At 40.8% G+C, this 17,316-nt stretch overlaps 1 protein-coding gene across 2 annotated transcripts in view; it reads right to left on the bottom strand.

The window, feature by feature from the left end:
- The window catches only part of LOC103747775 (AFG1-like ATPase), a 167,351-nt gene extending 157,863 nt beyond the window's left edge, over positions 1-9,488 (bottom strand). The window contains exon 1 of one of the 2 annotated variants that reach the window (XM_008850318.1): positions 9,195-9,488. In XM_008850318.1, coding sequence (XP_008848540.1) covers positions 9,195-9,345 — 151 coding nt within the window. In that variant the 5' untranslated portion in view covers positions 9,346-9,488. The remainder of the gene's footprint in view (positions 1-9,194) is intronic. The other variant, XM_008850319.2, reaches the window with a different exon arrangement.
- Between the last annotated feature and the right edge of the window lie 7,828 nt (positions 9,489-17,316).

Below are 17,316 nucleotides of genomic sequence, written 5' to 3'. Positions count from 1 at the left end.
TTCTGAGCTCGTTGGCATCTGAGCATGGATATAAAGTCATCAGGTAGATTTAACAATGAAATGGAGATCTTTTTTAAAGGTTAAAACCTCATTTAATGTTATGTCTTATAGGGTTTATACTGAGTACAATATTGTATAACTGTAATAATTCAACTGTAAACCTAAAAATTTACAGCCAATTTTGAAAAAGATACATCTTAGCTCAGAAAATTGTTATTGAATATGTCAATGCTGTTGTAATGAAATGCTTCTTCTAAAAAAATTCATTAAAAATAAAAAGAAGTAAATTCATGGGGCTAGCTTAGTCAGTAAAGGGTTTATCACCCAAGCATAAGGACCTGACTTTGATCCCCAGCACCCACATAATAAGTCTGGTGAGGAGGTGCTTACTTATAATCCCAGTGCTGAGGAGGAAACAGGCAGATCCCGAGGGGTTGCTGACCAGCCAGCCCAGCCTAACCAGGAGCCCCAGATCCCAGTGTGAGACTCTCAAAGAAACAGGTGAGAGCTGGGTGTAGTGGCACATACCTTTAATCCCAGCACTCAGGAGGCAGAGGCAGACAGATCTCTGTGAAATTGGGCCAGCATGCTCTACATAGTGAGTTCTAGGCCAGCTGGGGCTACAGGGAGACCCTGTCTCAAAAAAGAAAAAAATGGTAGACAGCTCTTGAGAAATGACATCCAAGGTTGACCTCTGGCTTCCACATTCATGCACACACACGTGTACCTACGTATAGATACACATGCATGTATACAAAAGAAATAAGTCCAAACAATACTTTCTTAACTACTCATCTATACTACTAATAGTTCTACCAATTCATATGGTGGAGCAGGGCTTAGTTCTACTAATACTGTACTTAATTGGGAGCGATCTCTTATCTACATGTACTGAAGATGAGATTATGAGTTAAGGGCAAACAGAAGTTATCACTTAATAACAACACACAAAAATATAATATCTGCTTCAGAAAGGTGCTATAATGAAAATAAATCATGAAATGCAACCTTCATATTATCTTGCAATAAAAAAAAATCTTATGCTAGCTTAAATAAAGCAGTTTTAGCCATTTTTCCATTCTGGAAAACCCAAAGATACCCTCTACTTTGGCATCTCTCCTAGTTCTCCTGCATCCTGCTCTGCTAGGGGGTCCCCTTCTTACAATAAAATGTGAGTTTTCCTCAAGGACTGGGCCTCCGTTTTCCTACTTTTTACTCTACAAATCTGCCCAGTTCTCCATTCTCCTGGTTCTCAATTTCCTATTGTCTTCCTTAGTCTCAGCTCCTACGATTGACTGGGCTCATTTGCTTAGCACCATCACAAGCATCTCAGATTTAACAATCTCAAAACTGAATCTCAGGGACGAGAAAGCTGGCTCAGTCATTAAGAGTTCTAGTTGCTCTTCCAGAGGACTTCAGTTCCATTCCCAGCACCCATGTCTGGCAGCTCAGAACCTCCTGTTACTGCAGCTCTAATGGATCTGCCACCCTCTTCTGGCCTCCTTGGGTATTTACACACACATGGCATACACTCTCACAAACTGCATAAGACACATCAAAAAGATCATCCAGCATGATCAAGTCAGCTTTTTTCCATAGCTACAAGGATGGTTCAATATATGTAAGTCAATAAATGTAATAAATCATATAAATGGACTTAAGACAAGAATCACATGATCAATCTCAATACATGCAGAAAAGGCCACTGACAAAATCCAGCATACACTTATGTTAAAAAGTCCTAGAGGGTTCTCAATAATGAAGCTCCCTCATGTAGCAGAGGGCCAGGAACACAAAAGGTCACAAATGGCCAAAGTGTGCAGATCAAGAGTCTGCTAATTAATGGTTCTCAGACAGGAGCCCTTCATCCACCCAAGGCTCAGGGAGCATCATGGAAGAGGGAACAGAGAGATTGTAAGAGCCAGGGAAGATGGGCATGACCATATGGAAACAGAGTACTACAAGCTCCTGGGAACCTTTCATATGATTCTATGTTAGCCTACACAAGTCCCATGCAAACTCAGGCAGACAGTAACCCAGTATAGAACTGGGAAAATGAACAGCAAACCCCAATCTTATGTAAAGGAATGTTGGCAACTGATTGTTGCTGGATGAAGAAGAGCTGATCTTCATAAAAGAAGGGACTCTAAATAGGCTGACTAGACTCAGTGAATGGACTTGCACTGGGGAATAGATGGGGGCATTGACAACACAGTGGGCAGTTAACAGGGATGCCAGAGTATATGGGCTCCAGTGGGTGGAGGGGGCTGCTGTGGGAGGATTCCATTTGGGATTGGGATATAAAGATGATTAAGATTGTTTGCGATGTTCTGTATGAAATACAAACACACATACACACACACACACACACACACACACACACACACAAAATCAATAAAAGTAGTTAAAGAAAAAAAAGTCCTAGAGGGAATTGGACTGAAAGGAACATACCTCAATATAATTAAAGCTATAATTTTTTATTTATTTTTATTTTATGAGGGTATTGCCTACATGTATGCAACTGCACCTACGTCATGCAGTGCCCACGAAGGACAGAAGAGGGTGTTAGATCCCCTGGAACTGGAGTTAGATGGTTGTTAAGATGGCTGTTAGCCACCATGTGGCTGCTGGGATTCAAACCCAGGTCTTCTGCAAGAACAGCTAGTGCTCCTAGCTGCTGAGCCATCTTTCCAGCCCATAAATAAAAAATTTTAAAAAACAAAACAAACAAAAAAAAACAACATGGTATTGACACAAAAACAGACTTGTAGATCCATGGAACAAAATAGAAGACCCAAACATGAGTGCATGCAATTTCAGCCACCTGATATTTGACAAAGAGATCAAGAACACACACTGGAGGAAAGAGCATCTTTAACAAATGGTGCTGGCAATTTGGATCTCCACCTGTGGAAGAATGAAACTAGATCCTTATTTTTCACCTTGCACAAAAGTTAACCCAATGGATCAAAGACATCAATGTGAAACCTGAAACTCTGAAACTCTTAGAAAACATTGGCAGTATCCTAAATAGGTGCAGGAAAGAACTTTCTAACAGTTTTGCTGAGAAATTAAAGTCAACAATCAGTAAGTAGGACCTCATCAAACTAAGAAATGTCTTTGCAGAAAAGGAAATAACCAATGAAATGAAGAGGAAACCCACAGAGTGGGAGAAAATCTTCACCAGCTACACACTTGACAGAGAATTAATATCCAGAATATAATAAAAACTCAAAAAACAAAGAATCAAGAAAACAAATGACTCAATTAAAAGATGGGCTATGGATCTGAACAGAGAGTTCTCAAAAGAAGTAATAAAAATGGCTGAGAAACATCTTTTAAAAGTGTTCAACATCTTTAGTAGTTGGAGAAATGCAAAGATTTCATCTTACCTCAGTCAAAATAGCTAAGATCAAGATAATAAATGACACCAAATGCTGGTGAGGATGTGGAGAAAGAGGAAAACTCATTCACTGCTGGTGGGATTACACACTGGTGCAACCACTACGGAAAGCAGTGTGGAGCACTCTTAAAAAACTCAAAATAAGCCAGGCGTAGTGGCACACACCTTTAATCCTTGGCATATACCCAAAAGACTCATCCTCCTTCAGAGACACTTGTACATCCATGTTTGTTGCTGTTCTTTTCACAATAGCTAAGAGATGGAAACAACTTAAATGTCCCTCAACTGATGACTGGACAATGAAAATGTGGTACATTTATTTACACAATGGAGTTCTACTCAGTGATAAAGAAAGACGAAATCATAAAATTTGTAGGCAAATGGATGAAACTAGAAACTGTTATACTAAGTGAAGTAACAAAGACTCATAAAAACAAGCAACGTATGTTCTCTTTCATTTGTGGATCCTAGTACCAAATCCTTATGTGTGAGTATATACGTTCTGGTATAACCGCAGGAGACAGGAAATGGAAAGAAACCATGAAGGTAAAAGGAAAGAGGGAGTCTGAGAGAGGGAGATAGTAGGAGACAGGTATCACTAAAGGGGAAATGGGGAAAATGGGGGTATTTAACTGGAAAGGGAGGAGGGAGTATTATACGAGAAACTATGGGAGTAAAGGGGAAGAAGCACGGGGGGGGGATCATAGGAGACAGGTATTATCAAGGAGGAAATGGGGAAAATAAGGGTAGTTTAAGGGACAGGGAGAAAGAAAGGAGTGATAAATAATGTTTAGGTGGTATAGAAAAAGGGAAATATATTAGTTCCAAAGCTTGTTGAAAAACGCACATCTAATATCTGTACATAAGTGCATCTGTATAGCTAAAGGCTACATAACAAGAAACATAGTGACAGGAGAAATCTCCCTTTGGGATGTTGGCCAGGATAGTCCAAGAGACTTCCAAAATAACACAGGCTATTGCTACAGCCCTTGACTGCCTGCCAGAACTTGAACACCCTATGCTAAAGACAAGACATACTTCCAACACAGGACTTGGAGCAATCGAGTTGGAACAGACCTGGAAGCCTCCTCCCTGAAGATTAGCTCTCATAGTTCTGGAGGATACTATGCAAGCTACCAAGGGAGAAAATTAATCAATGGTCCAATCCCAGCTTTAAAGCCTAATAACCGCAACAATGACCAGCACAGCAAACTATCTCTATTGGTGCAGTAGTGGTGCTTTTATCTTGGGGGTATCTAATTAGACTTAAAGCCTGCTCAATGGGAGGGAACTCATGTGTTCTGGAGCAATCAGATCCTAGAGAAAACCCTACATCTGTCACATCCCTAGAAAAATATAATTTCTTACTATATGCTAAATATGGGTCCTTATATTTATAGACAAGTACACCTGTCATCACTCAACAAAGAATCTTCTTTTTGCAACAGATGGAGACTATTACAGAGTTCCACAGTTGATCAAACACAGAGAATAAGTATCTGTGAGATACCCAGTCCTAAGTGACACATTTACAATGGAACCTCTACACCTAAGGCTTATGGAACATAGCGGAACAGGGGCTAGAGAAAATACTAATGCATCTCTCAACTCTCACCAGTGAAGCTTCCTCACTCAACAGAAGGTGATCAACACAGAAAGTCACAACTGGCCAAAAGGCAGAGAATAAGAGACTGCAGAGTGTGTGTCCCTGGATCAGACTCTCACATTAAACATTACCCACCCAGGGCTCAGGGACCACTGCAGAAGAGGGGGCAGAAAGACTGTAAGAGCCAGGGGTGGTGGATGACCCCAAGGAAAGAGAGTTTTCCAAGTTTCTGAGAACTTGCTCATATGAACTTACAGCAATGGTGACAACATGCAAAAGACCCATGGAAACTCAAACCAGACAAAAGCCAGCATAGATCTGGGGATATGACAAAGAAGCCACAATCTTAGTGGAGGAACTAGTGGCAGATGATCACTGCTGGGTAAGGGAGAGTTGGTCTTCTTTAAGGGAGTGACACTAGATAAGCCGACCAGGCTCCAGCTTAGACAGCTCCCTTAGCGTAAAGGGCTCTCCCAAAGCAGATGGCAGCCCACCATCCAGCTTCATGTCTGGCTGCTTCTCTTAGAAACCATAAACTCTAATAAGGGTCATACACTGTTCTCTCCACACTTTGCTGACAAAACAACAAAAAAAAATTGTGAGACAGAAAGAACAGTCTGCCTAGAATATAGAAAGTCTGCTAACAGTCTGCCTAGAATATAGAAAGGGCTCAGCTGGGACTGGTGGCTCATGTCTGTAACTGCACCTGGGAGGCCAAGGCAGAAAGACTTCAAGTTTGAGGCCAGCCCGGTGGACTACAGAGCAAGTTTCAGGCTGGCTCCTGTCAGGACCCTGTTTTGAAAAAACCTAAAATTTAGAAACAATAGGAAAAAAAAATTTTTTTTAAGTCTCAGCCAATATTTTGCTCTAAAATGTTAGCACTCACAATCCTACCTCCCTTCCAAGACTATGGGCAACTGGGGCTATTCAGAAAGAAGGCCCAATTGCATTTACACAATTTTCAGTCATTTGTACCCAAACCTTGGTTAATGTGATTGCTTTGTTGTTGTTGTTACTGCTGTTTTGTTTTTTTTTTTGAGATGGGATCATGTCGTGTAGCCCAGGCTGAACTTGAACTTGCAGTGACCCTTTTGTCTCAGCCAACAAGTACTAGGATTATAAGCCTCAGCCCCCATACCAAGCTAGTCACTGAGATTTTTTTCTAAAATTCTTCCCTTAACTGCCACGAGGTTAAATACTTGTTCATTACATGAAGATCTGTTTAGCCTAAAAGAAAACAGGTAGTGAAATCAAAAGAGAGCCTAAATTACATAAAATACCAAAATCCATCTTTGTTTAATAATCTAATGAACATACAAATATTGCAAATAAAATTCATAATTCTCTACTTCCTGAGGCACTGGGTGAACAGCATTTCAGGACCCATAAACTTGGTATAGTTCCAGTTTACAAAATGGCTGAGTCAGGACTGGCATTAAAGTAACATAAAGGCATAAAAATAAAATTAAGGACATGCTCATCTTGACCTGGTGGTGCAGATCTATAATTCTAGCTACTTGGGAGGTTGGGGAAGGAAGATCACAGGTTCAAGTCCTGCCTGAACTATAGAGCAAATTCAATCAAGATCAGTCTTACTTAGTAAGACCCTACCTCCAAACAAAAAAGGGAAAAAAACTAAAAGACTAAATATATAGCTCATTGATAGAGCAACTGCTTAACACACATGAGATGCTGAGTACTGCCAAACTACAGATAGACAGACAGACAGACAGACAGACAGATGATAGATCCTTCCCTTCCTCCCATTCTTTTCCTTTACCCCCATTTCCTTCTTTTGTTTAAGTCAATATTTCATTCACATTATATGGTACTAAATAAAACTTCAAATAAGAAAAGAAATTGATAAAACAGAAATATGAATGCTAAATGACTCCACCCCCACAACAAAAGAAAAAGACAGAAAATCAGCCTGTAAACCAGACCCTACTGATCAAATATTCCTTTTATTTAGAAAAGGGAACAGTTTTAAATTATTTTTTATTATATTTATTTGTGTGTGTGTGTGTGTGTGTGTGTGTGTGTGTGTGTGTGTGTACCCAACACAGCAAAGCATGGGGGGGGTCAGAGGACAACTTGCCAAAATTGGTTCTCTCCTGCCATGTGGGTGGGTCGTGGGGATCAAACTCAGGTTGTAAGACTTAGCCTTTGCCAACTGAGCCATCTTGCTGACCTCCATTTTTACAATTTTTCTATTTTAATTTACAATTAAATTGGGCTCTACCACGCTGGCCTTGAACTCACAGAGATCCACCTGCCTCTGCCTCCCCAGTACTGGGATTAAAGGTGTGCACTACCCCACCATGCCTGGCCCATTTCCATGAAATCTTAATATCCCAAACTGGGTAAATTTTGCATACAGGAAGCAGTATTAGCACAGAATAGCAAAATGAGCTTGGGGTAAGATACAAGTCCAAAGATAGCCTTTACTTGAACTCACAAATTCCACCACTCACTACACATAACCTGCAATTTTCTATTCATTCTTTTTTGCTTGTTTGCCTGTTTGTTTGTTTTGATACAGGGTCTGCCTGTAGCCCCAGGAACCTGCTATGTAGACCAGGTTGGCCTCAATCTCAAAGAGATCCTCCTGCCTCTGCCTCTGGAGTACTGAGACTAAAGGCATGTGCCACCACACCCAGCAATTTTGGGTTCATAATCCCCAAAATGAGGATAATGATTATTAATTGAATAAATGTATGTAGAAAGCACTTAGTATATTGTATGACAGAGTAAGCATTCAATATAACATCTATGTTGTTGCAATGATGTTCCTTAAATCTCAAATTAATTTTCATAAATTATGGTACCTGTACAGAATAGAATACTATTTTAACTGAAACATGAGGCGTTTTGTTTGTAGAGTCGCTATCATTAAGCTAAATCTTCAGCTCTATTGACCACTCTAAAAATAAAATAAAATATATTATAATCCACAGCTTACACTACCAAAATATTTGATTATACACTAGGTAGATTAAGCTGATCTTTGTAGAAAAGTCTAAGGTTAGTAGACTAATAGTTCTAGTATTAATTTCATTGTACTGACAGTAATGATCAAAGACTTATATTTTCAGTCAGTGAGAGTCAATTTGTTAAAAAAAAAACAATTAAGCCTGGAGTGGTGGGGCACGCTTTAGTCCCAGCACTCCAGAGACAAAGTCCAGCCTGGTCTACATAGCAAGTTCCAGCCCAGCTGGGGCTACAGGGAAACCCTATCTCAAAACTCTCTCTCTTCGGTCACAATTCCATATATATATATATATATATATATATATATCGATTTATTAAGGTATTTAGGGAGGTACTCGAGGTGAGAACTGGGAGAGCTTAACTGTAAATGAGGGAGAGCAAGTGTACCCATCATTCATTCAAAAATCGTATCTGCCCATTAGGTATCAATCACTGCCGTAAATGCTGAGGAAATGAAGGAAAGATTCTTGTCTTTGAGTAACCTGCAGCCTAACTAAAGAATATAAAGAGGGTAATAAAACAGCACTTCTAGGAGACTGGGGTTGAAGGATTTCAAGTTCCAAGCCAGCCTGCACAGCGAGACAAACAACAAATCAGCACCCCGTGACCTTAATTGATCAAAATATTATTCACTCATTCATGAGCACACAACAGGTGAATGAATGAAAAGAAAGCCCAGTGACAAAAAAGAAAAAGGAAAAAGAAACACCATTGGTGCTTCCAGGAATTTGAACGGATTCCTCAGAAACTGCTTCTAGACCTGCATTCCCAGAATCCAGAGAGCGAGGGCGACACGGGTGAGGGGGCTCGCAAGGGTCCGAGGCGAGGCTTTTACTCTCCTTGCCACCCATAAGATCCAGGGTGGTGCAGGTGGGAGGGTCCCCAGACACGAATCTCATACTTGTATCCCCCATCTCGCCAAGTCCTGCACTCGCACACGTGGGTCTTTACTGTCTGGGAACCAACGACACAAGGTTCTGTTATGGCTTTGAGGTCTGAACCTCAAATGCTAGTTACGCTGCACTGCTGCCTGGGGTGCTTAGGGCTCCTTCATGGCCACGTAATAAAAAGGTCAGGAGACGCGAACTCTTCTCCAGGGACCCTCAGCTCAGGAAACCTGTGAAGCCAGGGGGGTGGCTGGAAGTGATCGGGGAGTGAGGCGACCCCCGGGCCGCTCGAGGACTAATCACTGACCTTTCCAGAGGGGCTTCCCAGGGCCAGGGGCCGGAGGTAGGATTGCGACGGCCCGCGCCCTGCACTCAACACATCGCCCTGTCAGCCGGCTCCCCACCGCCAAGCGCAGGGTAACCAAGGGCGACCAGGAGGCCGCCATCTTGAGCTCCATACAGAGAGGAAAACTTTATTGAAAACCACAAGACACGGCGGAACAGCCGCGCTACAAGAGGCTCCGCATGAGAACCAGGCAACATAGAAGGAAGGTGACCTCCACCGCAGAGAGGCGGGTACATAGTGCCCTTCATGCCTTCCGGGGCCCAAGAAACTACGACTCCCGACATGCAGCGCGGTGCGCTGGGCGGAGCTCGATGGACAGGGGCGGGTGGCCACGCCCCACTGCGAGCCAGACCGTGCCAATTCTCCGCCCTGAGGGTCAAAGAGGAAACTGGACTTCTCTTTAGGCCCTCAAGTCACCATATACAATCCTGAACTTTGTAAGCGTGCATGTAGGTGGGCCGGTGAGTCGTTACTTCGGTCACTCCGATATGGTAGCCTCACTTGTTTTGCTTCCAGTGGCCACCTTATCTCTGGTCTTGCCGCTTAGAATTTTAGCATTTGAGTAACAATTTTCAAAATGGCGCGTGCTCACATGCTTTGAACGCCAATGGCCCAAGATGGGCAATTAGTGTTTGTAGTAGTCATGGATGGTGCATCTAAAGGGGACCGTCTAAGTGATCTGCCTGCATTTGAGGCTGGCGACTGGATGAAAACTACGACAAAGAAATGAGACAAATAGTGGGATCATGGAGGGGGCACTATGGCAGGGAAGTCAGGAGAACCCTCTGGGAAGATTTAACTTGTTTTTAAAAAAAGATTTTATATTGGGGGAGGCACATACAATAGTGAGCAATGGATACCCCTGGAGCTGGAGTTACTGGCAGTTGTGAGTCACCATATTTGAGTGCTGGGAACTGAACTCAGGTCCTCTATAAGAGCGGTAAGCCCTCTTGGCTATGGAATGATCTCTCCAGCTCCTACAAAATTAACCTTTAACAAGAGCTAAGAACTTTTTCAGGGGTTGCAGATGTAGCTCAGTTGGTAGAGTGCTTGCCTAGCATGCATGAAACCCCGATTTCATACCCAAAACCAGTTTGGGAGAATAGCACAGGCCTGCATTCCTAGAACTTAGGAGGTGGAAATAGGATTAGAAGTTCAGCTACATAGTGAGTTCTGGGCCAGCATGGGCCATGAACATGAGATCTTTAAACAATTAAATTTAAATTAAAAAAATTTAAAACCTTCAGCCATGTATCAAGTCTGAAATACCTAAACATTTAGCTGGAATATGGAAGAAGAAAGAAAAGCTTCAGTTGTGTGAAACAGAAGACACTAGGAGGAACTCCAGGAAGCCAGGCGGTTGGTCACCAGAAGAGGGCTTCTAAAGAAACAAGAAAAGAAAGGTATAGCATAGCATAATAGTTTGAGGACTTTTTCTGTCAACTTTGTCAAATTAGATTCACATCCTGGCAGGAGTGAAAATAAAAAGAGACACTTGTGCCCTTTTCTTTAGCTATCAAACTATTGAAACAGTAGTCCGTAAGTCAGAAGAATTTCTCCAGGAATCTCATGCTAGGAGAAGAAAAAGGCTGAAGCCGGTGCCTCCAAAAAAAGGAGGAACGTGGGAAGAGATTTCATGCAGTTCTGACAACTTGTCAGACTACCTTGAAGAGCAGACTGGAGCCAACCACATTTTGATATCTTGACCAGGACTGCTTAAAAACTGCTTAGTTTGTATACCTCTTGGTTTTGTTTTTGTTTAAAAAAAAAAAAAGACAGGGTCTCACTCTCTAACCCAACCTAGGCTAAAACTGAATATGTACCCCAAGCTGGCCTCAAACTCTTGATGCTCCTCCTGCCTCAGCCTCTAGTACTGAGTGTAAGCCACCATATCTGGCTTGCCTTTACTTCTTTTTTTTTTTGTCTTTTTGAGACAGGGTCTCCCTGTAGCCCCAGCTGGCCTGGAACTCACTATGTAGACCAGGCTGGCCTCGAATTCACAGAGATCCACCTGCCTCTGCCTCCCAAGTGCTGGGACTAAAGGCATGTGCCACCACGCCTGGCCTATGGGGGACATTCTTCTTTAAACCCTCATTCCAGACAAAATCCTAGCATGGATGGGGGAGGTGGGCAAGAAGCCCCAGCCCTAGCTGAGAATCTATTGACAATTGATAGCTACTGGGAGAGAGTCAGTTTTCTTTATGGATGTGACACCCAGGTGACCAGACTCCAAAAGACAGACCCACATCCAAGAGCATTTGGGGTTCACAAACCAGACCTGACAGGCCTTTAAAAAGGAAAATAGCCAGGTGTGGTGGTGCACGCCTTTAATCCTAACACTTGGGAGGCAGAGGCAGGCGAATCTCTGTGAGTTCAAGGCCAGCCTGGTCTACATAGTGAGTTCCAGGACAGCTGGGGCTACAGGGAGACCCTTTCTCAAAATGACCAAAAAAAAAAAAAGAAAATAATAGAAGTTGTGAAACTGGAGGGTAGTAGGGTGAGGATGGTTATGGAGAGGAGGTCCAAATGTGATCAAAATACACTGTATGAAATTCTCCTAGAATCAATAAAAAAATTTTTAAGTAGCCCATGCCACATAGGACAGTGATTACTGCTCTCTGATAATCATAGCCATTATAATTTTCCTGGGTTTTATATCTAATGGATGCAGTGAGGCAATAAAAAGAACTGAGTGTTTTTCTAATGTCCACCAATTGCAGCGAGCCTTGACAACTCATTGTAAAACTAAATGAACTCACTTGTTTGCACTCCTTGCCCCAGGTGACTACACTGGGAATTTGTAGGAGCTGGCTCAGACTTCAAAGGAATCAGATGAGGTTTTTTTGTTTTGTTTTTTCAAAGGGAGTAGATTTAGATAAGATTTAAATCAAAGTGAGTTTTGTTTATCCAACTTTACTGATAATGAAGAAGTTCTCAAATCCAACTCTTGGGATGATAAACCCTGAATGATTTTTAGTTATGGATATTACCTAATTCAAGGAGTGTTCATTCCAAGGCTGAGTATCTTCTGTCAAAACCAGGACTGGAGAAAACTGAGGGCCAGATCAGGGAAGTGTCATGAGCCCTCTAATGTCTACACACACCAATTGTAAGGGCCCAATTTTCCCAGCATGTATCTCACTTAGCCCAAGCAGTTCTCATCAGCTTCAAAGGGAGAGATATGCATCCACAGTCCCAAGTTTGCAGTATCTAGGGCTCACTCAGCAGGAATACATACCATAAATTATGGTATCAGCCTTCATTTTTTTGTTAGACAAATCAACCCAGCTGGAATTAGAACCTTTAGTTCTGGGAAATAATCAACTGTCCCTTATAATAGCAAATCCACTTGGCTTTTATTTCATATATGAATCCTGTTGCTTACTTAGGGATAAACCATAGTTTAGGTTTATAGATTAATAGGTAAAACATGCAATATACTTGTCCAATATACTACCATATGGTTTTTTAGTATAGAATCACTGAAATTTATTTTAGAGGTAATTTTATGCTTAGCAAAGAGAGAAGCTGGAGATATAATTTCATGTTTGCTGCTCAACAATTGATATAATTTCTGGGGGCTGGAGAGATGGCTCAACAGTTAAGAGTACTTGCTACCCTTGCAGAAGACCTGAGTTCAGTTCCCATAATCTACATGGTATCTCATAACTGTCTGCAACTCTAGTACCAGGGAATCCACCACCCTCTTCTGGCCTCTATAAGCATCAAGCATGCAGGTGATGCATATACATACATGCAAGCAAAACACTCATGCACATAAAATAAAAATAAATCTTTATATATTTCTGTTTACAAGTAGTGTTTTTAAGCTTTAATTTGATACTTTACGACCAGGTAAATTATCTTTTAATGTAATTACTTTTATGTAATAATTATGATCTTGAAAGTCTGCAAAGTGATTAAAGGGCATTTTCTAAGAAGTAGATTTCTGGATTTAAATTATGCAGTCCTTCTGCTTATGGTTTTAGTGTTACACCTAATTTATTATTATCATTATTATTACTATTATTAAATATTTATGAAATGTCATTTATAGTTAGACCTTTACAAATATCTAAGCCTTTAAAAGGTCTAAAATGTTTCTAATCAGATTTCAAAACTTGACACAAGCTCTCTTTCGCCTTTTTTTCTCCTGCTCCCCCTCTCTCAGCATTTATTAGTTTTGACTCACTCTAGTATATTCTACACATCAGCACCTGTGCCCATTTAGCAAAGAATTTCAGTACAAATCACTCTGAATTGAATAGACATCTCTAAGAAGCATTACAATTGTTGCAATATTTTTAGAAACTGAAACAAGGAAATAAACAACTTCAGTAAAAGTGATTTAAATAACAAATAACGTATCTTTATAAACAGCTTATCTCCTTGAGAACAAAGAATAAACAAGGAGACAAGGTTTTTTTTCTTCCACTATTAAAGCAGATCACAATATGAATGGGTGAAATGTCATGAATAATTGGAGAAAATCACAGAGTAATCTTCCACAAAAACATCTGATTTATTTAAATTGTCACTGTTTGTCTTATTAGAACCTTTATTTAACCTTGTTATTCACAATGCAGTATTCAAGTTGGTTTATCAAAAATTTACTTTGAAACTAACCACATTTTGGAAAATTTGACTTTCTTAAATGCAAGCTATGGTAATATGAACCATATGGAAGTGATTTTAAGATCTCATTAACTGGCACTGCATTCCATTGAAAAGCCTATGTAAAAACTAATGTTTTGAACCTAAAATGATGGTAAATAAATCAAGATATTTGGGCATTCTATCCCATTTAATCTCAGGTTCCTACTGTTCAAGAAAGCAGCATTCTATTCCACTGTTGATTCATGTAGGTGCGTTAGTCACTGTCTTCTACTTACGATCCCACTAAATTTCACTAACATCAACTCACTATCACAGCAGCCCAGGCCTCAGTTTGTGATTTTTCAAAACTATATTCTTCATATAAATAAGCCCATTTCTTGTTGACTTCTATACAGATACCCAGTGTCTGACACTGTTCCAAATGCTTTGTAAGTAATAACTCTTTCAACACCCTGTTAGGTACAGTTAGCATCTCCATTGTTCATTTATGTATTCATTTAATTTTGGGTAAGTGTGTGTGCACACATGCACATCTGCATGTAGAGGCCAAAGTCAATACTGGGTATTGTCTTTTCTTAACATTTATTTGGAGGAGGTTCAGAAATAAACTCTGAGGTCCCAGAACCCCATCAATACCACACGAAGAGCACATGCACAAAGCAAAAGTAACTCAGCAAGGCAGATTTTACTTTTGCAAAAGGATGACTTTTATGGTTAGATATAGCAAGTACACACTAGACACAGAAACTTGGTGGGCTTTTATCCCTAACACAAGAGCACCACCTCTTTTCCCCATTGGCTGGGTCCAACCTCACAGTCTTTCCCAGTTGGCTACTTTAAAAGAATCAGCTTGAAGGGAGAAGAGCTCCAGGGCCCCAGACCATGAGGCTCAGAAATGCTTTAGGGACTGTCTTTAAGCAAAAGTCTCACAGGGTATGGCAGGATTAAAAGATTAGAATTCTTTGTCTTAAACCAAGTTTCAAGTTTTACAGGGCTTTAAAGAAAGGCCTAACATTTAATGTTTCTTACAAGAGCACCTATCACTTCTTCCACCATGTGGGTCCCAGGGATCCAACTCAGGTCACCATCAGGCTTGGCAGCAAGTGCCTTTATCCACTGAGCCATCTCTCCAGCCCTGGGTGTTTTCTTCAATCACTTTCCACTTCTATTGTGTGTGTGTTTTTTGTTTTTTTGTTTTATTTTTATTTTTTTGAGACAGGGTCTCTCTGTAGCCCCAGTTGGCCTAGAACTTACTATGTAGACCAGGCTGTCCTGAATCTCACAGAAATTCACCTTCGTGTCTTTCCAGTATTGGAATTAAAGCATGTACCACCATGCCTGGCCCACCTTGTTTTTTGAGACAGAGTTTCTCACTAACCCTGGAGCTCATGATTTAGCTAGACTGACTGGCCAATAAAGCCTTAGGGATCTTCCTGCCTCTGCCTTTCCAACACTGGGGTTATAGTTCCATCCTGCCATGCCTGGCTTTTGTGTGGTTGCTGAGGATCAAACTCAGGTGTTCTTGCGTATGCAGTAAGCACTTTATGACTGAACCATGTCCCTAGATCCCTATTTATATTATTTATTTTTGGTGTTTTGAGACAGGATATTGCTATATAGTCCTAGTTGGCCTCAAACTTAATATTACAGACCAGGCTGGCCTCAAACTCATAATCTCCCACAGCCTCCCAAATGCTGAGGTTATGGGCATGAGGCACCATGCTCTGCTTAGTGTCCCCATTTTATATGTGAAGAAATTCAGACTCAGCCTGGATGGTGTTACATGTCTGTAATCCCAGCACTTAAAAGGCTGAGATCAGCCTAGGCTATATGACAAGTTTGAGCTATATACTAAGACTCTGTTTAAAGGAACATTAGGAGAGAAAGAAAAAGGTAAAGAGGGAGAGAGGGAGGGAGAAAAGGAAAAGGAAACAAAAGTAACTTGCCTAAAGTTACTACACTACTAAGGGTTTTGTACATTTCTTTTATCAAGCCTAGATTAAATAGAATTTACTTGCTTATACTATTATCTTCATCTTAAGAAGATTTACATAAAATATAAAATTCTAGCCACAGGCTATAAAAGCCAAACATACTGGAATTGTAATATGCAAATCATTCTAGTATTATGCACAATGGACTGGTGATATCAGAGGAAGAAAGACAATACAGAGCTGTATCAGTTACATTTTTGTTGCTCTGATAAGACACAATGACCAAGGCAACTTATAGAAGAAAGTATATTTAAGCTACAGTTCCAGGGGAATTAGTGTGTCATGGTGGGGAGGCATGGTGGTAAGAGGTGGCTGGAACAGAAAGCAAAGCACTCACATCTTCAAGCAGGCATAGGAACTAGTAAGAGACTAGAAATCCAGTAAGGTTTAAGAATTCTCAAAGCCTGCCCTTAGTGATGTACTTCCTGTACCAAGGCCATACCTCCTAAAGCCTCCAAAAACAGCACCACCAACTAGGGACAAAATATCCAAATACTTGGAGCCTATGGGGGACAGTCTCATTCAAACCACCACAAGAGCTCTCTGTATTCTAACAGTCAAACTAAGATATGGCAACACAGCAAGGAGAAAAAAAAAAAATCATGTGTCCTAATTCTAAGTAATAGAAAGATAATACCAGGAAAAAGGATGTAAATATTGAGGGTAAGAGGAAATAAAAATGATTTAGAAAACTCAATACTACAACAAACAGAAACTGCATTGGGTGCCCACATGAATATGTGGTATGCTGAGTGGCCAATATTCTTTTCTGTTTTAAATTGCATTTATTTAGTGTGTGTGTATACATACACATGCAACTATGTGCATGGAAGTCAGAGGACAACTTGGGGGAATTGGTTCTCCTCTTCCACCATGGGGGTCCCATGGATCAACCATAGGTGATTAGGCTTGGTAGCAAGCACTTTTACCCGCTAAGCCGCTGACTGGCCAACATTATATTAATAACTTCATACTCCAGGTGAAGTAATTATATATTGGGAGCCATGGACAACTTAGTGAATCAAACCTTAGCCTTTGGTAGGTAGTCAGACTACCTACACGCAAATTCTAGATAAACACATTCTATGAAGATGTGTTCCCAAATGAAAAAATAACTTTCTTCAAAAATACAACTGAGAATTAAACCTAGCATGCAGGGCAGTGTGTTTTCCAGGGACAAAAACAGGGACAACAATGTAAAGATTTAAGTTTTTATTTTTGATTTTGTTTGTAGAGCTGAGGAGCAAATCTAGGGCCTTGTACATGCTAGGCATGCACTCTATCACTGACCTACATTCACAGCCCAGAACAAAGACCTTTGCTATGCCAGGCATAGTGGCACACACATTTAGTTCCAACACTTTCAGGATTAGAAATAATCAAACCAAGCTTAAAACTATAGATAGCAGGCTGGGCATGGTGGCATGTACCATTAATCCCAGCGCTTGGAAGGCAGAGGCTGGTGGATCTCT

The sequence above is a fragment of the Nannospalax galili genome, unplaced genomic scaffold (assembly GCF_000622305.1).
Source record: "Nannospalax galili isolate Female #2095 unplaced genomic scaffold, S.galili_v1.0 scaffold324, whole genome shotgun sequence".
Lineage (NCBI taxonomy): Eukaryota > Metazoa > Chordata > Mammalia > Rodentia > Spalacidae > Nannospalax > Nannospalax galili.
This window is presented reverse-complemented; position numbering and strand designations above follow the sequence as displayed.